At 36.2% G+C, this 24,630-nt stretch overlaps 1 protein-coding gene across 23 annotated transcripts; it reads left to right on the top strand.

Annotated features, from left to right (window-relative positions):
- Positions 1 to 22,169, top strand: LOC120451488 (casein kinase I). 23 transcript variants are annotated; one of them, XM_039635220.1, is made up of 13 exons: positions 1 to 112; positions 1,182 to 1,512; positions 9,107 to 9,315; positions 12,072 to 12,182; positions 13,295 to 13,461; positions 15,931 to 16,045; positions 16,105 to 16,373; positions 16,444 to 16,614; positions 17,766 to 17,846; positions 18,129 to 18,194; positions 18,899 to 18,997; positions 20,566 to 20,672; positions 21,249 to 22,169. In XM_039635220.1, exons 3-13 carry the CDS (start codon positions 9,204 to 9,206, stop codon positions 21,316 to 21,318), a joined length of 1,368 nt encoding a protein of 455 aa, XP_039491154.1. In that variant the 5' UTR covers positions 1 to 112; positions 1,182 to 1,512; positions 9,107 to 9,203; the 3' UTR covers positions 21,319 to 22,169. The 23 variants fall into 23 exon arrangements, 21 of the variants coding, with proteins under 21 accessions (XP_039491154.1, XP_039491168.1, XP_039491149.1 ...); XM_039635234.1 differs by lacking the exons at positions 1 to 112; positions 1,182 to 1,512; positions 13,295 to 13,461 and adding exons at positions 8,769 to 8,833; positions 14,981 to 15,129 and having other exon boundaries at positions 21,267 to 22,169; XM_039635215.1 differs by lacking the exons at positions 1 to 112; positions 1,182 to 1,512; positions 13,295 to 13,461 and adding exons at positions 8,769 to 8,833; positions 14,981 to 15,129.
- The last annotated feature ends 2,461 nt before the right edge of the window (positions 22,170 to 24,630 follow it).

Genomic DNA, 24,630 nt, shown 5'->3' with positions numbered 1-24,630 from the left:
GTTGTCATTCCGTCTCCTCCTCCGCCGTACCAGTGTTTTTGCAATCGCAGCTCTCTCGCAAATCTGGCGGTGCGCTGCGGGTGTGCAGTACATATACTTGTGAGAACTTGTGGTGTGTGTTGTACGCGTTAATCGCTTTATCGCTGTGACGTTGAATAAATTGTGTTTGCTCCAGTTTCCTTTTGAAATGATTTTCAATGCATTGCAGCCACGTTTTTTATTCGCTCTTCTTGCGCCTCGCTGCGTGTGTGTGTGTCAAAAGTTGGAGAACAAAATAAATAATGGCCTGGAACATAACAGAAAAGAGTTGTGGCTGTCAAACTGTTGCTAAACACCTCTTATCTCAATCTCCTTTGACTTGACAGTCTGCCCACAACTGGAAAATTATCTATCCTCTCTTCTCGCTCAGTTGTGTATGTGTATGTTTTTGTATCTTCTAGTTTTTTGAGTCAGCTGTCTGTGCTTTATTTTTCCATCTCCTGCACAGCTTTAACGAGTTTGGTTTTCCCCCTTCCTGTTAATGTTTTTTTTTGTTAAGTACTATTCTTAGCTCGCTCGCACTTTTCTTCGTTTTGCTGCACACTTTGTTTACTGTTGCTGTTTCTTTTGTTGCTTTGGAGATGCCTGTTTGTACACCGGCAACATAAACTGGTTTTTCGAGTTATTTATGACTTTTTTCCACAATTTATTTTGCCTGCCTTTTTTGTATCTGTATCTACTGCGGCCTTTTCTCTCTCTTTATCTCTCCTTCTCGCACTCATTTATTTTTCAGACTTTTGACCTGCAAAAGAAAAGTAACTAAACAAAGAAATGTTTAAAATCAGTTTGTTGGGGGCGCTTGGGTCTTCGGCTTTGGCATTAATTTCGTAATGTGGCGAAAGTTGAGCGGATTTCTCACATATTGCTGCATGTTTTCTGATCTTTCCCTTCCTTTCATACTCCTCTCCCTTGCTCGATCGCACACACATATGTACATACATATAGAAAGACAAAGCGCAGCGGATATGGCAAATTAAAAACATTTTCCAGTTGGAATTTAATAATAGTACGAAAAGAGCAAACACAAAAATAAAAATTGTGATACTGAAATGTGTAGAGTGCAAAAGAAGAAAACTGAAAGATGTTTAAAAAAAATGGTTGCAAAGCCAAAATAAAATTAATGTTTATTTGTTAATTTCAAGCCAACCAGATGTGCAATACAAGTGCTAAAATTGTGTAAAATCCAAGTCAAGCCGCCAACTAAACAATTATAACAAAGGCAGTAAAAATAAAAACACGTTCTTAAACACAACAGCATTAAATCAGCAGCAGCAGCAACAAAAACAACAACAAACACAACAACGAAGAGTGAACGGCCTCAAAGTCAACAACAGCTGCTTACAGTTCGACAGTCACTGGGCGTCGACGATCCCCCGCGACGCTCTGCTTTTTACTCTTCCACGGGATTCCATGCATGAGGCCCTTCTCGCCATCTCGTTCCCACTGAAAGTACCGTTCCACGGCGTCCACCGGGTTAGTTTTCATATATTTAATTTTTTATTACTTTTTCGTTTTGTTTTTTCTTTGCTGAGTCTGCCAAACATTGTCCACTTGTGTTAAACACATGTTAAGGGCTCAGTTTCGAATGACATGCAACAGAAGCGTTGTGGGAAATTATTTGAGATACACTGCGGCAGTGTGACCAGAATCATGTTTTTCGCAGGAAGTTCCTGAAGAGTATTTTAGATGTAGTATGGCCTATATGTACGTGTGTACCAGGACAACATAATTCAAAAACTTATTTTAGAAAACGTAGCTGAACCCTACGACAAGTGATAAAAAGGGGGATTATTAAATGACCAGTAATTAGTAATGGAAGAACCGAGCCATTAACCAAAGAAAGCAATTTTTCTACACTTAAATGTCATTTTTCATATCTGTAAAAGAAATTTTCAAACTGTCAGCTGTGTTACTTAATAATCAACTTCAACGCTTAGCCTAGCAAATCAGTATTTGTTTATTCGCCATCCGTATTAGTAAATAAAGTCAAACAAACAGGCATATTTGAAAGGCAATTATTTGAAGCTAGGATGAATATTTTCCACTCTGTTATAAGTTTGAACTTCCATTACTTAATAAAGTATAGTTAAAGTTTATGTGCGTAAACAAAATATGTTTCGTAATCTAATAAAAAATTAAGAGATTACATTTCTTATTTATCGACTACGCAGTCGATGAGAAAGTGCGAAAGTCTTTAGTGCCAAACGTACCCGAAGGTTATTATACACTGTCGCCGCACAGTATTGACTTTTTCCGGCCTTCTGTTCGGCAATCGACAGACAGACCTGCCAATTAAATTTAAATAAGAAAAAACGTGAAAATGTCATTGCTCAAATTGCATTGGCCACGACATTGAACTCGCCCAGAAGCTGCAAGCATTGCAGCAAAAAATAAAGAACAAAAAAAAACCGAAGGAAACAAAACTTCTGTTGGCAACGCAAACGCACGTGAGGTTTTTCAATGTCGAAAAGCCGCGCCCCCGTCAATTCACAAGCGGCCACCAAAGGCGAAAGGAAAGAATCAAGCGTAAATTACGTCGGGTGAAGGAGGCAAGCTGGGATTGGGGTTATCTCGGGGTCACTCTCACCCTCAATAAACGTCCGAAAGGTTGAGCCATGCCGGAAGAAAACACTAGAAAGCAAATTACCGACAACTTCCGTATGGGTGCGGTGAAGATAATAGCCATCAGATCAGGTTGATTTTTGTATTTGTAGTGTATTGGTACAAACTATAAATAAAATGCTTAAAAAATTTAGTCAGTGCATTATGTCTCAATTCTTGTCGTTGCTTGCACGAATACAAAAGCTTGGGTTATTTAAGCATACATTTAATAATAATATTAATTAAATAAACTTTATTTGCTTTAAACCAAAACTGTTTCACATTTACGCACCGCAAAGTGACAGAAAAATCACTTGCACTTGTGTAAACAACATTAATAGGTATAAGTTAAAAGCATATATACTTTGGATTGCTCATATCGGAAAAAGGATCGCGAAATTTGCATTTTTAATATGACATTGTTGGTTGCTTTTATGCCGTCCAGAGAAATTGCATAGAATTTGACCTCTGTAGAACATATTTGCATAGCTTTTGGCTTTTGTACGTGTTCCAGCTGCGGCTAAACTAATTAAAGCATTTGCCACTGAAGCTCACACAACGATAAACCGGGCAGATGGCCCACAAACAGGATCTGTATTAGTAGGTGGGAGGGGGTAGGGTGTATTCGATTTCATATTCAATGTTAATCTAACATGCAAAGGTCAATCGGCCATTGAGGCGCCCCATACACAAAACCACTTACACACACACAAACGAAACGGACATCATTGTGCAATTTCAGTTAGAGGCTGTGGCGTTGATAGACTACGTCGTCAATGGAATTGTTGTCTCTGCTTTGGATGTGGAAGTGGGATGGGTGACGCGCCCAGCCCTAAATTGGCGTCGCAGGGGTTTACATTGGCAAATAAAAAATAAAACAAGAAAGCTAACTTCGGAAGGCCGAATCTTGTCTACCCTAGCAGTAATTACATATAAAAAACAAGAGAGAACGCTATAGTCGAGTTCCCCCGACTATCTGATACCCGTTACACAGATAGTAAAAGTGCGAAGGAGAGTCTTCAGCACTGACAGTTTTTTCCGGTTTGTGGGCGTTAGAGTGGGCGTGGCAAATCGATAGAAATTTACAAGACTAATAAAAAAATGAAAAAATATCAAAACATTTTTCAAAAGTGTGGGCGTGGCAGCTTTGGGCGGTTTTTGGGCGTTAGAGTGGGCGTGGCAAAAAGTTTTTTGACAAATCGATAGAAATTTACAAGACCAATACAAAAATGAAAAATTATTAAAACATTTTTCAAAAGTGTGGGCTTTCTGGGACTTTCTAGCTTTTGTAGTTCCTGAGATCTCGACGTTCATACGGACAGACAGACGGACAGACGGACGGACATGGCCAACTCGACTCGGCTATTGATCCTGATCAAGAATATATGTATATACTTTATATGGTCGGAAACGCTTCCTTCTGCCTGTTACATACTTTTCAACGAATCTAGTATGCCCTTTTACTCTACGAGTAAAGGGTATAAAAACCTTTGCATACCGAAGAAGAGAACCTTACGATCAAAAACACCGTCTCGACTTATATACCATCTGTTACAAAATGAAGACTTTTGAAAAAGTTCGCTTGACTCCAGCGTTAGAAACTATAACGATTGTCATAAACAGATAATTGTTTATGCCCATTACAGATGCGGAGCTCTGACTTAAAGAATTAATCAATTTCGTGATGCCGCTCACTGTGCAAGATGCAGTAGAGCCTGCATCTACTCCTATTTTCATCCGTCTTTACTTCCATCTCTTTCCCGCTTTTACCGCCTCCCCTTTTGGGTTGACCTGTCATTTCAAGATGTGCAGCGCCACTTCCCTCTTCCCGTTACACACTTGTCACTCGTTCATTTCGACTCGCTATTGTCTGACGTCGCTGCTAATCAAGGCGCGCTTATCTAGCCAACTTTAGTGTGTGCGAGTGTGTAGCCCCTCGAGTGGTTTGGTTGTATGTGTGTGTGCAAGGTTCTCGCGCTCTCTCCGCTTATCAGTGTGATAGGTCATTTGGTGCGATGCATGGGGAAAAGGCTAAGGAGAGACCAATAAGAAGAATGCGCAACTGTGTGCGTTCATTTATGCTAAGCAAATATGTGCGAATGCAGCAATGTTCGTTAGTTGTAGTGATATTTTTTGTGCTTCACACTGCCACTTTGCCTTTCAAAACGTCAAATGCCAATGAAAATGGATATTGACATATTACGCTATATCGTTATGCTGGGCGTTATAGCGATTCAATTACGACTTGATTACCAACAACAAAAATCACATTAATACCAACAAGCTGAATCGCTTTGTAGCATATTGTCAATTAAACTGACTTATCCACATCGGCAATTAATGTACACTTCCAATATTATTAGATTATCGTTTCTGATAAAAGCAGTACATTTGCTACTGAAATAACTTGACTTGACTGCCAAATTAGTATTGGCTGCAAAAGAGTGTCATTAGAAAATTAGATGCTTAATATTTTAAAGGGTAATCGATATTTGTTTTACTTATAGTAGTAATTGAACAGAGTGATCACCTATTTTCTATCTAAGTATAAATATAATATCCAACGACATTCCCGTTTCAGATGTTTTGTACGTTAGCTCTTCAATTGATTTGCATAATTGAAATTCAATTGCTCGTGCTGGCAATTGTAATGAAATTGTTTGTTTATATAAATATAAATTATAGCAAAAAATATATTGTAAGGAACTTGAAAAGGAAAATAGTGAAATGCAAACGACTCACAAATCTCCAGCTGATAAGTCACCACGCAAACAGACAAGTAACAAGTAACGACACACGCACTTATCAGTCGATTTTCCTTATCATTTGTTTATTTTTAAGCGCCATTTGTTTTCTTTGATTGCTTATGTAATTTCCCTCTTTTTTGGTGAACACCTATGGGTTTTTTGTGGGGCTTCCCGAATCAGTGGTGTTTTCTTGGCTTTAATTAAATTTGCAATTATGTGAGTTAGTCACAGTTTAGAAGTCACTGTGTCACCTTGATTTCCAATCAATATTCCGTCCAATTAGGCGGAATTCTTTTGCGGTTTCATTTTGCTGTTTCTTGTAAGGATACACAGCAACAAAGGCAAACCTTTATTGAATATGAATATTTAATATATTTTGTTAGTATATATTTAATATTCAAATTTTAAAGTAAAAAATGGTTGAAATAATTTAATATTCCGAATTCAAATCTGTGCTTCAAAATTTGTCCACATTTTTTTGTGTGTAGTGATTGTTGACGCTAATGTTGTGGGATTCTAATTGGGATTTTCCGCTTTTTGCGGTTTCTACTATTGCCGTCTTCAGCGCAAGTTCCCTTTTTTTCCTATTCGCTGTCCTCTGGTCTAATTTTCTCCTCTCTTTGCCCTTACTCCTTATATTCGGATTTGTGTTCAGTTTACACTTGATTTATTTATAAGCACACACAGGAACAGGTCAAATTGTCTTGCACACACACACACATGGTTTTCTGTGCGGTAGTATTGTTGAGTGAGTTTGGTCAACCCACCTTGTGCATAATTTTATTTATAGCGCTTGGTTTATTTTTAAATATCGATTTTGTTTTTCCCTGCTTTCAAACGCAACAAACAAAATAAGGAATAACATGAACATGTTTGTTCTTTTTTATTTTCTCAATCACTTTCCTTAAAACTGGTTTATTGGTCATTTGATTTTGCAACAAGTGTTAATTTGTTAATGGGAATGTTATGTCACACCGTGTTATCTCACAGAAATGCGAACTTTCCCTCCAAAATTGTATCAAATCGAATCATTATTAAACAAAATTGTTTCTAACAATTTTATTTCGAGTCTTTAAAAAATTATATATTTTAACAAATTTTAATAACTATTTAAACTTTATGTCAAGCAACTGGGATTAACACCCTTGGAAAAATTTTAAAACTGTACACATAAATACAATAATCAGTTGCTTACTGAGCTGTGTTAACTTATTGCCATGGCCTTTCGGAAGTCTTTGTAAAACCCCAGGTGCAATATCCAGCAAAGAGCCTTTTGTCATATTCTGATTCACGAAAAAACCAGGCTATCTTCAAGAACAACCGGGAGCAAAAAAATACGAACCCGTTTTCATACCAGGCCAAAAGCAAAAGGCGTAGAAAGCCAAGAAACCGAACCGACACCAAAACGTAATAAAAACAAGAAAAAAAAACATTACGCGGAGTCCAACCAAATACAAATGGGTTTATGTGGGGAGCCAGAAACACCGAAGAAGTAGAGTTAAACGGAGATCGATCGGTGGACTTTCAGCCATTTATACGTTAATTCCCGTCCATATGTACACAGAGAAACAGATACTGGTGTGTGTATGAACCAGTTTTAGCCCCAGGATATTAAGCCATAATACAGTCAAAGCAATAACAAGAAAAGCATGAAAAATGAGACATGCCGAGGCAATGAAATACCCTAGAAAAGCCAACCAACTAGAAATACCAGACCAATTAGCTATTGATGGATGAGATACGTTTTGTTTTCATTTTTCAGGGAAAATGTTTCATGAAAAACTATTGCAGCGATTACATATTCAAATACTATACTAGGTTCTATTAAACCAGATCTTGATCAGCGTATGCATTGTAGAAGATTTGAGCTTGCTAGATAATATTCTGATTGATTTTTAAGTACCGTTTGACTTGACCAAGTTAAACAACAATTTGTGTACAGACAATTTCTGTAGTGTGCATTTGGCATAGGCAAGTGGCTTTGCTATTTTGAGATGAGGTGATAGCAGGGGATAAGGAAGGAACTTGTAATCGGGATTGAACTCTAACTTGTTTCTGATTCATTTCGTCACCTGCTCAATCGCCTTTGCTTTTGCCCACAGCAATTTACTCTTTAATTGTTATCGACGGTTTTTAGTCTTTGTGATTTTTTTTTTTACAGCCCCGGCTAACGGTACAATTATCGTGTGTATGTTGTTATGCCTTGGCGAAAAAAAACTAGTGGGTAGATAACATTTTCCGACTGCCGTTCGCAGCTGGCAAGCAATCGAAGACCGACAGGCAGACTGATATTAGATGAAAGTAGAAATTGAGGAAAAGGTGGTGAACAGGAGGTTAACGCAAAACGAGTGGGAATACCTAATTATTTCCTGTTAATCGTCTTGGGCGGACAGTAACCAATCCGCCAGTTAACCAATTTAATACAGCCGTGAGCTATTCAGTATTGTATGTGAACAGCGTTATTAGCTTAAATATCGGCTGAACAGACGTTGTAACTAAAAATTAAAATAATCTTCTATTTACTTTGCTGATCCATTTTTGTGATGAGTAATTGGTGCATTAAAATTATTAGAAGTACGCATTTAAAGCAAATAAGTTCTTTAATTTGGGATATACTCTGACACAGTTTGTCATTAATTAGGGAAATACTTTTTTATAAAGAAGTGCAAAAGTTACCCTTTTTTTGTATATATAATTTTTTTTTTTCATTCGGGTGACTCATTTTACATCATCTTTGGTAAACGAGCCTTGCATTTACAGAAGGCCACGTGTTGCCCTTAATTTAATAAAGCCACTACTGCCTAGTTATAGTACCGATTAATCAGACGACATTGAACTAAATTTTGCAACAATAAAAAGCATGGGAAAATATGAAATCTTACTGGGGCCGCACCCACCAGGCTGCATCAAAGCAAAACCTTTTGTCTTAGTCAAACATATTTCCCTTGTCTGGCCATGAGTCACTCCACTACAATCCACTCGACTCGACTGGAGTCGATTCGAATTCTCTGCCCCAACTCTGTCCATGAATGGCTACGCCTGAGCGAGCTCTCTGGACATGTGGCCATAACCAGCAGCTAGGTCTCTTTTCCCTCTTCCAAGAGCTTAGGTAAACAGAAACTCACCTGGCCTACACAACTCGACTCGAATCGATTTTTGTTGCCTGTGCAGGGCCACTTGAAAATGCGAAAAGTTTCTGTGTCATTGTCCTGGGTTAATTTTTTTTTACTTACTGGGACAAGAATGAAAACTTATTTATGAGTCGTTAGTAACGCCCTATAACAATAAAAACATCTGTTTCGGTCGAGCAGGTTTTATGAACTTTACTACTTTGATTTCCGTATGTCACTAGTTTAGATCCTGTATACCCGGGGCTTTTTGGTCTTTCAAAATTAAATGTTGCGCAAATATTTATCCATACAAAAAACTTATACCAAGGAGAAAGAGTACGTACTTATACCGTAGTTACAAGCTATCAATGACCTTACCAAAGAATATAGTGAAAAAAGAACGAATTACTGCTGGTTTTTGTATTTAAGTATTTTGACATTTGTTGTTGGGCACACTAGTACTTAAATTGTGCCCCACCCCACTTTGGTGCTAAGGAATCTTAAAGCAGACATCAGGTAGCTGTTGCGCCGAGTCTGCAGCCCTGTAAAATGTTATCTTTTATTGCAATCAACTTGTTACTAATCGATTTCCGTTCTCTTTCCTTGCAGTGGCGGTGGCCCACAATCGACAACTGCCGGTCCATCCGCTGGTAATGTGGCAAATGCCACCACAGCCCTAGCCGGTGGTAAAAGCTCAAGCAATAACATGTATTCCACCCGCCAATCTGTAAGCACCACAACCGGTGTACTTATGGTCGGACCAAATTTTCGTGTCGGTAAAAAAATTGGCTGTGGTAATTTTGGCGAATTGCGTTTAGGTAAGTCTAAATCAATTACTCATTTGATAACCAACCATTATTAATTTTATTATGCTAGCACTTGTATGAACGTTTTCAAATGGTGTTCTGGTAATATGATGATATTAGGTGTTGCCCATAAAGAAAAAGTCGATGGTCTTTTACATTTTCTGAGCAACCGTTTAAAAGTTTGAAAATACCAAACTCTCATATCTTTTTACTTTCTGTTATAGGACCATTCAAAAATCATTTAAAAAACCAGAGGATCAAAAACTCATTACGATTGAGAAAATACTTCCACATAAATCACTCGAAAATCTTGTTCACGATCTAAAGCCATACTGCATACCGTCCGCCACCCCATTGACCTATTCCCCCCCCCCCCCCCCCCCCCCCCCGAATTTTTACCTGTTGGCATGCAAATAATGTCGCGTTTGGGACCTTCGGTGTTTTATTTTTCTTGCACCTTTTTTTTCGTTGGCCACTTCCTTTCGACGAGCATTGCTTTCCAGGTCTGTTAACCACAATGGGAACAGTGGTTCCCCGCTCCTTTTCACTGGCGGCGAAGAGTGTACAATACAACACAAAATGCCATTCCATTCCGCCATCTGTTTTCTTGGCATCGTCGACGTTGTCGTCATTTTTAGCTTTGTTTGTTAAATGCGCTTTTATAAAGTTGTTTTGTACTGGCCCCGCCCCCCCGGCCGGTGTTTATTTTTTTGGGGCCTTCCACTTCCTTTTGTGCATTTGTTGTCACATTGCCAACAGGTAGTACTATAAAGTCTTGCTAATTCTTAGTCGGTTGTAGTGGGCTGTGCCGCTAAAACTGTAATTATCACGAGGTCTCCTTCTCAGACTGTCTCTCAGCCATTTATTTCGTCTCTTTCCGACGGTCTGAGACATGCTTTTTCTTTGTTTTCATCTCAGCATCTCGAGACTTGTTATTGCATTTGTTTTGTGGGGTATTTTATGACTCATTGGGCCAAAGCGTTGACAAAAAGCAAATACGATCGCAAACAATCCCATTAAAGCTGTGTTTAATTGGCTAATTTTATTACCCTTTCAAATTATGATAATTACACAGTTTGAAAGGTATTGGATGCTTCTTTTCAATTACAATTAAATTAATTTCTATGACGTCGCACAGCCCATTTCGTTTCGCTTATGATATCATTTTTATTAATTGTGGTCTATAAATACCCATCGAAAAGTGTGTGTATGTTTGTCTAATTTCTTTTGTTATTTTTATATTAGATAAAAGGGGAATGCTTAGGCCTTTTACATTTGGGACATTTTCTCGTACTATGCAATCCAAATGACATAATTTTGTTTTGATTTTTAGGAGGCCCGTTTCTTTTATGATTTTACCCATTTCAAACCCAAATAATAAGTATGTATGTAGAAGCGTTTGGGAAACCAGAACGCTGACCAACCTAAATACTTTTCCGCCCATTTTCTTGGCTCATTTTTATGGGCGCCTTGCGTGGGCGTTTCTCATTTAATTTTAGAACTGTCGCTTTATTTTTGTTAGGCGTAGCACGCCCTTTATAAAAGTTTGTTTTCGCTCTCTCATTGTTTTAGTTTTTGTAAGTTAGCTGTTTTATTGTTTATTTCTACGAATCTCTAGAGGTTTATTTTCCATTTTTTGCAGTTGTACGTTTATAAATATTTTATATTGCGTTAGGTCACGGTATTTGTTAAGCCGGTTGGCTCCAGGGGTTTTAGATTTGCGGATACAAACTTGTGTCTAATGATCATGAGTCTCAATGGTTTTGTGACTAATTGATTGCAATTTACAACATCTCCAAAACGGAGACATCTGCCATCTGCTATGCACACTTGCAAAAGAGATTTAAAAACTGTTTCCGATCGACCAGAAATCCGCGTAGACAAAAAATTTTCAGACCAACAAATTGTTAATTTTGCATTTTTGACTTTTTGTCCGCATGTTGGTGGGGTCTCTAGTGGTCTAAGAATTCAGCAAACAAAACACTTTTTAGGGGGCAAGGCGGGCAAAGGGCATTGCTAGCAGCGGTACTTTCTAGCATTTCATTGAAATCATGCGGCTTCCTATCGCAGATTTGTTGTATCTATATGCGTTTGTGTGTGCGACCACTCTATCATCAGCGTTTCAATGTTGTTTCTGTTGATAAGCAACGTCTGTTTCACCCATCCACTCACCCAGCAAACTCATAAAAGCCAAACCCAAGCCACCCACACATTCTTGTTGGTCTCTCTCTCTGTCACCGACTTTCTCATGACATAATTTCGCACATGAGCGCACTGTTCGTTGTTGACATTTTCTCCCTGCTTCTGTCTGAGGCTCCGTCATGTTGTGGTATCTAAAATGCAATTCTCGAATTATGCGACCTTGTTCTTAATTCCGCTTCTGGACGATTTGTTTTAATTTTAATTTAATTTTTGTTTTTAAAGAAATCGTCTGAATATTGAAGCTTAGGTTGAGACCAAGGGAACTGTAATATTGCTTGTATTTCTAACTATTATTTTTCCCCCATTTGGCTAGGTCGCCGAATGTGTTGCTTCGGTGGTGGTGTTGGAGGGCGTAATGGGCGTGGCACTACTGACAATGGTGGGGCAGGTAAACGCGTTGAATGCATGTGATTGGCGATAGTCTTAGGCATGTAAAGCCACATGTGCGTCTCTTCTGTTCTTATTTGGCATTTATTTATTGAAGTTGAATATTTAAGTAATTGCTGTTTTACTTTTTAAACGTACTTCAGATGAATAAAACTAATGGCGACTTTCCTTTTTTCCAGGCAAAAATCTTTACAACAATGAACATGTAGCAATAAAAATGGAGCCTATGAAGTCAAAGGCTCCGCAACTACACTTAGAGTATAGGTTTTATAAACTATTAGGATCACATGGTATGTAATCTATCGCTTTATAACTCTGCAGCCTGTTCTACGAGCCCACTCATAACTTTACCCAAAGCCGTCGTCCCACTAACACTAACTAATGAACTAACAACCAATGTCCAAACTCCTCTGTAGGGAATAAAATTCGAATTGCTCTGAGGAGGTACGAATTGTATATGATTATCCCTGTCACAACTTATCTCCCCCCTCTCCGTATCTTTTACTAACCAATTAATATTACTGAAAGTAAAGTTTTGCACCGTTACCACCATTTTATTAGATTCATATGTAAACGAATATATTTATCATTTTCGTAAAACACTTCTGGTACCTCGCTTGTGGTAAACGCACTGCGAAGAAAGAATACGACGAAAAGAAAAACATGAATAGATTTTCTCAAGCATATTTTCGGAGGTCGGTCGGTGCGTGAAGTGAAATTTTAAAAAATTATTAAAAAACAAAAACTGTAAAAACACCACGTCCCAAATCTATTGTATTTCTGTAGTAAAACAGCTGAGGCTACAACTGCAACTACTATTATAACCGCCAATGTAAAACAGCTCGAAAATCACTTTAGAGGCAAACCAAATCTATACATATATCCTACTATATATACATATGTATAGATTTCTCAATTATTGCCCAACTTTTCATTAATTATACTTTTTTTTGAGTAAAATTCCTTTGTTTTCTCTTGCTTTAACTTATTTGTTGTTTATTTAAATATCTTGCTCTCTGTTCCTCCATTATTCATCAACTATTACAACACCAAAAACCCCAAATATTTGCAATATAAATTATTGAACCGCTAAATTGAAACTTAAACCCGAATCCGAATCATCATGCGCTGCTCTCTATCTATCTATATTTCTCCCCGTGTCTGCTGCAATCTACCACAACATTACAACCAACTCGATTATGAACTGAATTGAACCAACCTACAACCAACCAACTACAATCAACTATTGCATAATACATTGTATAATATATTGCTATGAACCAACCCCTCACCAACATCCCAACCACTAAATTGGACCCCAAATCGGAATTGGAATGGAATTTTGTCTGATCCTGAACGCAATACAAATAAATGCGACATCGAAATCAATATCGAAATGCAGCCGATAACGCCCCAGATGGCATACCACGCATTTATCATTTGGGCACTTGCGGTGGCCGTTACAATGCCATGGTTTTAGAGTTATTGGGATTATCATTAGAAGATCTCTTCAATATTTGCGCCCGTAAATTTTCACTTAAGACTGTATTGATGATAGCGAAACAACTTGTAAGTGGCATCCACCAAGAGTGATAAAAACATCACCAAAAAGGTGTTGTAGACGAAAGTAAAGCGGTTTTCACTTGATTTAAAAAAGTAATAATATTGTGTGGGGATATTTGCTATTCCAGGGAAATTATGCAATTCTAGATTTTTAAAAGAATGCTGACTGTATTTTACGTGTCCGCCTCCCTCATAAAACTCATTTCCAGAAAATTAAAATAAAGATCGCATTTTTAAGCGTCCTGTATAACAGTTATATCTTGTGAAATCCGCCAGCATATCGTCCATGAACTAATTTCTTTTAATTTGGAATCAAAAGTGTCTCAACGGCTAAAATATAGGTTCAATTTTTGTTTTCTTGATTTAGTACGTTTTAGAGTCTATGCAATGAACGTTAGTCAACTTTTTAGTTTACTGTAGAAAATGTAGTAAAGGTAATAATACTTTTATGTTGCAACTTTCAATATCGTTTAACGGATCTGCAAAAACGTATAACACCAAAAAGCAATCCCTTCAAAGCATGTAATGCGTCCTTTAAAAATTAATATTTTAATCAAACACTTAATTGTACATAAACCCAAGAGGAATCCTTTGTTCCATTGTGTTTTCAAGTTTAAAACAACAGAAATGAACACATTAGTTAACAATTTTTCATTTATCAAAACTGACTTTTGTAGTCTCTCTCTTCTCTTTGACAAAAAAAGTGCAATGTATATAATTTAACCAAAACTACTAACACAGTTGCAAAAAGATCTATCGAACTGTTTATCAGAATTTAGGGAATCCCAAAACCTGTTATACACACCACACACACCGCCAAGAAAACTATTTTAGTTTTAAGATTATTTGTAAGCACACACAAAACTCTGTTATATTCGAGTTGAAGTTTCTACTGGTTAGGTCAAATGAAGTTCGGAGGAGGAGGATGAGTTGGTAGGTGAGTTCCCGTCTCCAGGTTGGTTTTCCAGCAGTCATTTCCTTGTGTATATGCTTCGAGAATCTCTATTTTTGTTGTTCTTGTTGTGTTTAGCACAGTTGCCCGAATAAGTATTTATACTTTCGCTCGATCTCTGTCAAATGAAAGGTGGTAATATCGTAAGACGCGCTACACTAACCTCCAGAACATGAGCCAAATCCATCGCTTTCTACACATCACTCTCCCACTCTGTCTCTTTCCTTTTTGTTGTGCCCGAACCGTCAAATTTAAAATGCAGCTTAAAAGAACAAAAACGTTTTTTTAAAGAAAAAAAAAACAACAGAACTTTCTATTTTGTATCTCTCATCTTTCTTTCTTATCTCTTCCATCTCTTTATCTCTTGCTCACGAATTGTTTGCAAAAATACAACAAAAACAACAACAAACAACATATCGACCAACCAAAAAACTTTTGTGCGCTGTCCAACACTCGAATAAATAATAATCACTCGCTCGCTTCCTCCCAACAAAATTTTATGTCAACCCAACCGAACAATCGACAATAAAATCGACCAATCAATCAATTAATCGATCGATCAATCGATAGCAGAGGGTGTACCAGAAGTATATTACTTCGGCCCATGCGGCAAATACAATGCTCTTGTTATGGAGTTGCTTGGTCCATCACTTGAAGATTTATTCGATATTTGCGGCAGACGTTTCACTTTGAAGAGCGTTCTTCTGATAGCTATACAATTAGTAAGTACTACCCCAACAAAATCCACAAAAAACAAAGTTAAACAATGAAGTATAAAACAACAGATGTTGCAATCGCAAAGTTTTTCTTAAGCACGCGCATAACTCTGCACATAATCACATTTACAACACTGGTAGCCAAGGTCAAAATTAACCAACACTAGTCCTAAGATCAAGATCGTGTGTGTGGGTTGGGGTGTGTATATGCGTTTTTATTAGCTTATATTTTTAACTCTTATTTACTATTTATTTAATGTTCATTACTAACAAGAAACCAATAGGTCGCTGCCTCCCTATTTCGACTCTCCGACTCACTCTTTCTGTCATAATCGTAGCCGCCTGGTTGAGGTTTTATTTGTAACAACTTTTGTTTGCATTCATGACGAGGCATCGTTCACTAAAAATGCTTCTTTACCGAAAATGATCTTATATTTTAGAATAACCAAAATCAGCTAAACAGGAGGAAACAAACGTTCATTGTAATTGAAATAAATTTGCATGTACACATCAATTTGTAGCTCAACATAGATATTTCTGAGTTTGTTATATTTATGATTTACCAGCGATAAATAATAAAATCCGATGTCATCAAAGACAACAAATTTACAGTGAAAAACATAAACAGCTAGTTGAGACACTACAGAAAAATATAAAAAAAATCGATATTTATTTTATTAATTAAAAGCGAAAAAGAGCATTTTATAAGCATTAAAACGTCTATCAAATGCTCTTTTACAAAATTTGCATTATTAACTAATTTTCTTTTCACTTTCTAAAAAAACCATCCTGATAATACAAATATAGCTCCACCGGATCGAATATGTTCATAGTCGGCACTTAATATATAGGGATGTGAAACCTGAGAACTTTCTCATTGGCAGAACGTCAACAAAACGTGAAAAAATTATACATATAATTGGTAAGATCTTGAATGAAATATTAAACGTACTGCAAGTTCTTAAAAAATTTTATCAACAGATTTCGGTTTGGCCAAAGAATACATTGATTTAGATACAAATAGGCATATACCATATCGGGAGCATAAGTCCCTAACTGGAACGGCACGTTATATGTCAATCAACACGCACATGGGGCGTGAGCAGTCGCGACGCGATGATCTGGAGGCATTGGGACATATGTTTATGTATTTCTTAAGGGGTTCACTGCCGTGGCAAGGCCTAAAGGCTGATACACTCAAGGAGAGATATCAAAAAATCGGTGATACGAAACGAGCAACGCCCATCGAGGTGAAATATACCCCGCAAATCCCTTTAATCACATTAAACCTCGTACTAACGTCTGTTTTTCAATACTCAGGTGCTTTGTGATGGACATCCGGAAGAGTTTGCGACATATTTGCGTTATGTACGGCGGCTAGATTTTTTCGAAACTCCCGACTATGATTTTCTGCGAAGACTGTTTCAAGACTTATTCGATCGTAAGGGATACACCGACGAGGGCGAGTTCGACTGGACAGGGAAGACAATGGTGAGTTATATCTTCTCCTACCCCATTAAAATTACACTCTCTTACACATTAAGACTCCCAAAAAAACATTCCACCGAATTCTAAAACTTGGCCCTAATCTAACCCATAGGAGACATAGTGAAATGCAAGCTTTTAGAAATATTTAAATTGATATTCATAACGTCTCGAACATCTAAAAATATCTTAAGTTAATTATCATGTAATTGAAAAATCATTTCCAATGATGAAATTATCGAGCATGACATCAAAACTCGATTGACTGAGCCAACCGCCGCCATTGCCCTCAAAACCCACCATGAATGATTTGAATTAACCCAAAAACAAATGAAAGCCGCATGGAATTGTCGGTTGTATGACGTCAATGTAACCAACTACTAACATGGCGGGATCCTAGTAGTGGCGCTATCGGTTTTTCGTTACCCGCCGCTGCTGCACAGAAGATTGGGCTCAGTTTGTTCTTAGTTTGATTCCTGTTGCCAACGACGACATATGTTATCTTTCTCTGCCTTCAATGAATTGAGTGAAATATATATTTTTATAAAGTGCCCCTACCCACATGCAAGATAGAAACTTAAATTAAAGCTCAATATAAACAGTAAAGACCCATAATCAAATCCGAAAAATGGTGTTTTAATATTTATTGTTTCCCTTAAACTTAGCGCTATTGGTATTAAAACACTTTCATGTTTCGATTTTAAGACCAAGGAACAGCTGGACCAAATGAAGGTCATTAAGAATGCACCGCCATCGCATTTGGCCAAAAATAAGTCTGACAAGGTACCAAAAGAAATCCAAATGCTGAAATATGTCTTTGAATTCTAATACTAAAACAGTGCTGCATAGTTATGTATGACGCTCGATCACTTACAGTGTTGGTCAATGCTTTGTCTCAGTGTGTAAGCTCGTTGCTTTAGGTGGTTAAGCTATCGTATGTTAAGTACAATCTATTAATGAGACTAACTTAAGCAACCAATTGAAGCCATTTATAACATCACTTTTCTTCTCTCCTTGATCTCCTTTCTCTTTTTTCGGTTGTCAACACCGTTTTATGTGCGTGTAACTCTGTGTGTTAAAAAAAAACTACTGAATCATCTATATATAAACATGTTATCAAATTTAATACATGCATTCACATCACTGACATAAAACAGTCAACGCCCGTCGGATCTCTGCAAACTGGCCATGAAGTCATCATTTCACCAAATAAAGATCGTCATAATGTTACGGCTAAGGTAATGTATATAATAACATTTTACTAAAGTAGTGCGAAAAGGAATCAAATTTGTACTCTCGATCACAGACAAAATTCAACTTGATTATTTTATATAATGTTTATAAGACAAAAAACAGTTATCCTTGTTTTATCTTAGCTTTAGCGAACTTTTTTCTCTTTGGTTACTCAGTTCTTTACTTCTAACATTCGTTATTCACTGCTCTTCTTTCTCTACTTATGCTCAACGCTTTTGTTTTGATCCTACTCTTCCCCACACACAACATTTGATATAAAACTATAGGATGTTTCTTATTTTGATTTTGATGACGAAGTTGATAATGAGAATGAAGAATATATAATACTCCAGGTTAGACGTTGTAGACTTGAAAACTATCTCTGTAATGGTTAGTGTGAATTAAAGTGCTCTTCTACTCCTTTTACGCATACATACGTCTGGTTTCAGACTACATTGCTAGGTTTATAAATGCTTTGGGTTTCATTGTCTTTTTCTTAGTGAAAATATGCTAATGCAAGGCTAGGATATTTGAAAAATAATTTCAGATAACTGCTTGAAATAGATAGAATATTCAGATGCTGTTAGTAGATGCTCGACTAACCTAGTTTTAAAAATGCACAGAAATGCTTTAATCGATCGGTGAACGGGATTTGTAAATTAATTTAATTATAATTTGGTAAAATCTTTGCTGTTAGTATAACCCTTGTTTATTCTTTTTACATTCGCCTTTGTTTGTCTGTTGTATGGACTACGTTGTTTTTTTTTGTTTGGGTTTTTTGTAGCACATTCTTGACTTGCTTTAGTTTTACTTAGACTCACTCACAATCCCTAAATTATAAAGATTTTAAATTATAAATTATTAGAGCTGTCTGTCTCTATGTTGTACAGAAATAACTTTTTTAAATTTAATTAAACAAATTGCATAAATCCGTTTTCACCAATTGCTCGACCGCAAACCGAACTGAACTGTTCCGAATTTAAACAAAAATAATCAAAACCAATTGTCCAAATCCTTCACCATCACTTCAACCACCACCACCATAACCCAACCAAAGACAAATGCCAAAGGAGGTGTTGCTGCGTGGCCTGATGTGCCAAAGCCGGGGGCAACACTGGGCAATCTAACGCCGGCCGATCGGCATGGTTCAGTACAGGTAAGTTGCGACAACCGGCCAGTGTTGTACAACAGTTTTTTCTTTTTCTTCCGTTTCCGTTCCGTTTTATTTCTGTTATGTCGCTCGCTCGCCCGCTCAGTCTACAGTCTGTATTTGTGCATACAACTTCAGCTCCTTGGCAAGACCTAGCATACATATAAATAAAAGACATTTGAATTCGCCTCATTACGTTATTGAATCTTGTTCGACTGTTATTCTGTACATAATTCCCTATATATATTTTCTATAATTATTACAATGAAACATTATCTATCGCAGACTGTTATATTTTTGGCCTTTTCAATTCTAATGTTTTCACTTGATTTACTCTACATTAGCTCAACAAGGTACTGAACAATAATCTCTCTTCCCAACGTGTGTTATTCCTACTCCTCTCCACTACAGTTTATTCCACTTCCGTTACGTTTGATTTGGGTTTTCCAACACGTTTTGTTAGTTTCTTCTTGGGTATTTTTCTCGGATCTTCCTCTTTTTTTTTGAACCTAGAGCATTTCTTTAATATTAGTGAAAATAATTGATGCTAGAGGATCCTTATAAAAACTGCATGAATAACAAAGAAGAAACGTAGCCTTTCTCTACTTGTGCACGGTACTAATGCAAGTTTCAGCAGTGCATTAACCAACACTACTTAGCAGTATTTGTTATTGACTGCATGCCACACAATACATTACACTACTCTAGAGAAGCATGGATCACTTTACATATCCGCAGTTGCGTAACAATACCTTCCTAGATTCGACTGGAGAAAACTCATTTTTCATAAAGTGAAATCATTGGCATTTATTTCGAGTCGGAAAGACCACTTTTGATGTATCGAATCAAATTCGAAACCAAAACACAACTTATTACAGAGATTGCCTGAAGATTCAAGCTCGGATGATGATAGCCCCTTTGATGCTTACTATGAGAAAAGCGATCCCGAAGACGACCCTAAGAAATAGGACACCAACGAACCACCAACACTTCTACTATTCTCCCAAATAACCACATCGACAGCTTCTTTTAAAACCTAAACGACATTTTCCTTCGCCATAAACCAAACCCTGTTTGCTTTCCTTTTAAATGGGCTATCCAAGGTATTTGAAATATAACTTGTCTGTCCTAGTACTTTGATCTTGTTCTGTATACATCCATCATCTAAATGTGTGATCTGCAAACGTCCTGACAATCCAGGCAATCTCCGAAATAGGCTGAGGGTACATATGACCTTTTAAAAACCGTCAAGGGTATTGAATTTACAAAATTAAAATTTTTTCATCCGTAGTCTACTTGGCTCTGTAGTGTTGTCAAGATAGTCATTGTTTGTATAACAGTTTCGTTCTGTGTGTATCTGTACTGCCATTCCAACCGATACTTTTTTATCGACTGTACTTAAACTGGTTCTTTTTTGATTAGCGATTAAAAAAGCGGTTTAAATCGTTATATTATGTATAATCACTTCTTAATGTACATACTCGTACTATATGTTTAGTACAAAATCTAATAACAAATGTATACTAATATTGAAATTGTATTCCTTTTCTTTTTTCTCTAACATTCCTTTGCAGGTTGTGAGTTCGACGAATGGCGAACTAAATCCGGACGATCCCACGGCCGGACACTCAAACACACCCATCACACAGCAGCCGGAAGTCGAAGTGGTCGATGAAACAAAGTATGTGTTACTTAGGCGATCAATTAATCGGTATATCGATATGTAGCTTAATGATAGACGTGTTGCGGAATAGATAAACCTTTGTATAGACAAAACTTTGTACATAATAGACTTGTTTTTAGATACTCCGATATAAAAAATGGGCGATTTTAGAGGCATGGTTGTAGGGTAATATGTACATGTAAATGAATAAACTTTTGGTATTGATCACTTATTAAAATTTTTCAGAGCATATCTTTTGCGGGCGTGTTTTTTGTTTTAGATGATATTGCACTAATAGCAGCACAACAAAAATAAAACGTATGTGATATAGATTGTCTGTAAAGCGTCTTAATTAATAAATCATAGGTATTTTATAGATATATCGATACATTGATTAACAGATCCACTAGATATTTAAAGAATTTTTTTGCTTTGTCGTTTTTAATGCGCAACTTCCGTTTTCCGTTCTCTCTTTCTCTTTCTCCCCCGACCAATCCACTGCCTCCGCCTATGCCTATGCCTACGTCTCCCCCTCTGAATCCGTATCCGAATCCGAATCCGTCTCGTTTCTGTCCCTTGGTTAACTGTCTCCAGTGGTTCCTTATATTCCAGATGTTGTTGTTTCTTTAAACGAAAGAAGAAGAAATCGACGCGCCAAAAATGACTAGACGGTGTACAATGTAGTCCAGAACGCGAGGCAGTCACCCTGCTGCGTGCCACTTCACATTCAAACTCACGGGATAGCGTATTGAATAATCCGAGTCAGGATTATATCCAACAGGCAACGTCGCAGCATACGTTGCGTTATCCTCCATCCGCGTCGATGTTGACGCCAACACCAACTACAAACACACCGACACTTCCGTTGTAATTTATATAAATATAAAGCCAGATGCAAAATGCAGAAAGCAACAAAAAAATATTAAACGAAACCCAACAAAACAAAAATAAAAACAAAACAATTGAACCCCGTACACATTAAATACACTAAAAAACAGTAAAAACAAACAAAATGAAACCAATTTTGATTAATTATTGTAATGATTGTATTTTATTATTATTTTTATTATTTACCAATTTTGCGTTTATTATATAAATTATTATAATTATTAATTATATTATTAATTAATGCTATTATAAATAAAAAGAAAACAAAATCCAAACGTAATTCAAAACGACTAGAATCGACACGGCGACTCAAGCCAGAATCACTCACAGCCAGGGCAGCTCCTCCCGTCGGTGTCTTGTGAAGGGAATCTTAAAAAAAACTCCCTAAAACCACTATCACTATCAATACCCCTCAGAACCCTATTGCTCTTAACTGAAGGAAACTTAAACACACAAAAACCACTTAAAGCATATTTATATATTATATACATATTAAAAGAGACAAAAACAAAACTAGTGCAGCATCATTTAATGAGAGAAAGAAGAACATATTTATACGCAACCAACAAACTTGTAAATTATAATGAAAGAAAAGAAAGCAAAAATAAACATCATTTTTTAAAACTATTCAACTTAATATATGTATGTATGAAGTCATATGAAAACAACTTAGGCGTTATACGTGTACCATCGTCAGATAAATAGCCAAGCATTTAAGGTCGTATATCTCATTATATTGAATTCAATGCACTGTGTGCTACATATATGGAATCCCTCTACCACCTTTCGCATTAATCTAGCAGTCTTTTTCGCTTGACTTTTATTTGGGTATATAACACAACTGGATACTGAAATAATATTTTCAGAGAAATCCTAAAGTTTCGCCTTAGGGGAAATCTAAAGGGAAACTATGGAATTATAATTATGCTTTCATGACCAATCAAATGTGCAAAAAAACAATTAGATTTATAGACTTTCCGTATAAAGAAATTAAATATAAAAAAAATAAAAGTGATTTCAAAGATCAGCTTGGTGGGTAGACATTTGGGTAAATCAGATTCTGAAGGGGATACTTGTTTTCTAAAATCAAATACCGTTTAAAAATGGTTTGTTTATGTGATTTACTTTCAGTGTCTTAAAAAGTAAAACATTTTTAAGTACTTGAATCCCATTTAAAGGTTTTCACGAATGTAAAGTTTTTAAAATCTTCTAATTAACACTGTCAATCTATTGTTGGAACCAATCATCTTGAAAAAATAATACCCCTCTATTTAGTGATCAAAACGTTCGCTACTTGTCTGATAATGGCTATATGTATAAAGCTATATGATGTACTAGATATACAGTATGAATCAATAAGCAGCTTGGGTTAGTTCTGTTTTGAATGCACTTTTCTATACCTAATATGTACATATATATACACAAGTATTTTGATATATATACACGTCTATGTATCGGATAAATCAAAATGTAGAAATCGCTTTTGGTAGTCGAATTAATTTGGAGGATTTAATTTCGGATCGTTTCTTAGATAATTTCTTGTTTATGATGTGCGAAGTTAGCGGAATAAATTGTTAGGAAACTTCCCAAGTTTCCGCACAGATCAATCATTTAATAGGTAAATACTAATGTACTGAGCCATTTCTTTGACATTACGTGATATGAGTACTAAACTACTAAAAAAGTTGCCTGCAGCTAATACCGACTTCCCAAAAACACACATCTCCGACTCTGAACGAATTTGATTTTTCTCTACACTTCTCCATGAAAAGTAAAGCTAAAATCAATAAATTGTATGTGGAAATATATATTTTAAACAAATTTTTTATACTTATTACAAAAATATACATATACGAGGAAAACAAAAATAGCATTGACTAAACAAGGACAATGCAAATTTTTCGTGTTTTTTTGCAATCTTTTTAGCATATGAAACATTGAAAACCGCAAATCAAATTTTACATAAATAACATTGCATATACAATTAACCAAAATTTCCTGTATAGTTAAAAAACTCATTTGTATTATATATGAAATATTAAAGATACACAAACAAATTACGCTAACATTAATATTTCTATGACAAAAATAGAATCCGAGAAACAACCAAACCGCACTAGTTTATATAAAGTAAATTATAAAAATATACATACATACATAATTGACTTTAAATGTTGATAAACAAACCCAAAACCAAATGAAAAATAACCCATGCATTGATTAATGTATTCAAGAACGGAAATTTACATATTTACGACGCAAAGAGGACGGAGTGCGGAGCAGATCGAAGATAACAAAAAGCGTTTAATGGTTGGCAAGCAAGCAGTGCACGCAGGCCTTTTGCTATTTGCAGGTATAGCAGTTAACATTGTTAACTGCGGCAAAGCAGTTTTAACACAAAAGTAAATCGAAACAATTAATTATAATAGAGCTAAAAAAAATAATAAGAAGAAAGCAAGTGAAGACGTACCCAGAAATATTTTCCAACAGGAATGTTGTAGGCATTATATCGTTTGCGAACGCGAATAAAGTAAAATAACAACAAAAATATTGTGTAAAAATGGTTTATTATTAATGTATAAGTATAACAGAAAACACAAATGGTAACTTAAAACAGTGTAAGCAAACCAAGACGAACAACCAACAAAAGAACGAAAAAAATATGAAAATTAAAAAAAAAAACAAGAAAAAATTAAAACCAAAATAAATGAAAAATTATTACAAAAAGTTTGTGTGTTTTGCCATATCTGGTTAGCTGTTTTAGTAAATTAATGATTTTTTTTATTTTTTACCAAATTACGATAAACTAATAGGCTGTGCAACAAAAAACAAAAGAATTAGTCCAATTACGGTGTGCTTAATTATACTAATTGATAGATCATGGGTCTCTAACAGTTACCTCACGATCTGTCCACGCTCCCACCTGGTTTTACCGACTCATTTCACAAACACGAGTAAATTGCAGTTTTTGAGGAAGCCAATGTTTCCGTTCTAACTGTTATAAAAGATACAATTGATTATAAATGGGAATTTGTGGTTTAAGTTGCTATCCGCAGTACATCTTTAAAGTTGTACAACCTATTTAAGT

The sequence above is a fragment of the Drosophila santomea genome, chromosome 3R (assembly GCF_016746245.2).
Source record: "Drosophila santomea strain STO CAGO 1482 chromosome 3R, Prin_Dsan_1.1, whole genome shotgun sequence".
Classification (NCBI taxonomy): Eukaryota; Metazoa; Arthropoda; class Insecta; order Diptera; family Drosophilidae; genus Drosophila; species Drosophila santomea.
The sequence above is the reverse complement of the archived record's forward strand: the minus strand, read 5'-3'. Positions and strand labels throughout refer to the sequence as shown.

Coding starts and splice junctions, on each gene's coding strand:
- LOC120451488 (XM_039635212.1), top strand. CDS start 8,784: ATGTTGCGCAAATATTTATCCATACAAAAAACTTATACCAAGGAGAAA. Junction 16,046..16,104: donor AAAAATTATACATATAATTG/GTAAGATCTTGA, acceptor TTTTATCAACAG/ATTTCGGTTTGGCCAAAGAA. Junction 20,673..21,248: donor GAAGTGGTCGATGAAACAAA/GTATGTGTTACT, acceptor AACTGTCTCCAG/TGGTTCCTTATATTCCAGAT.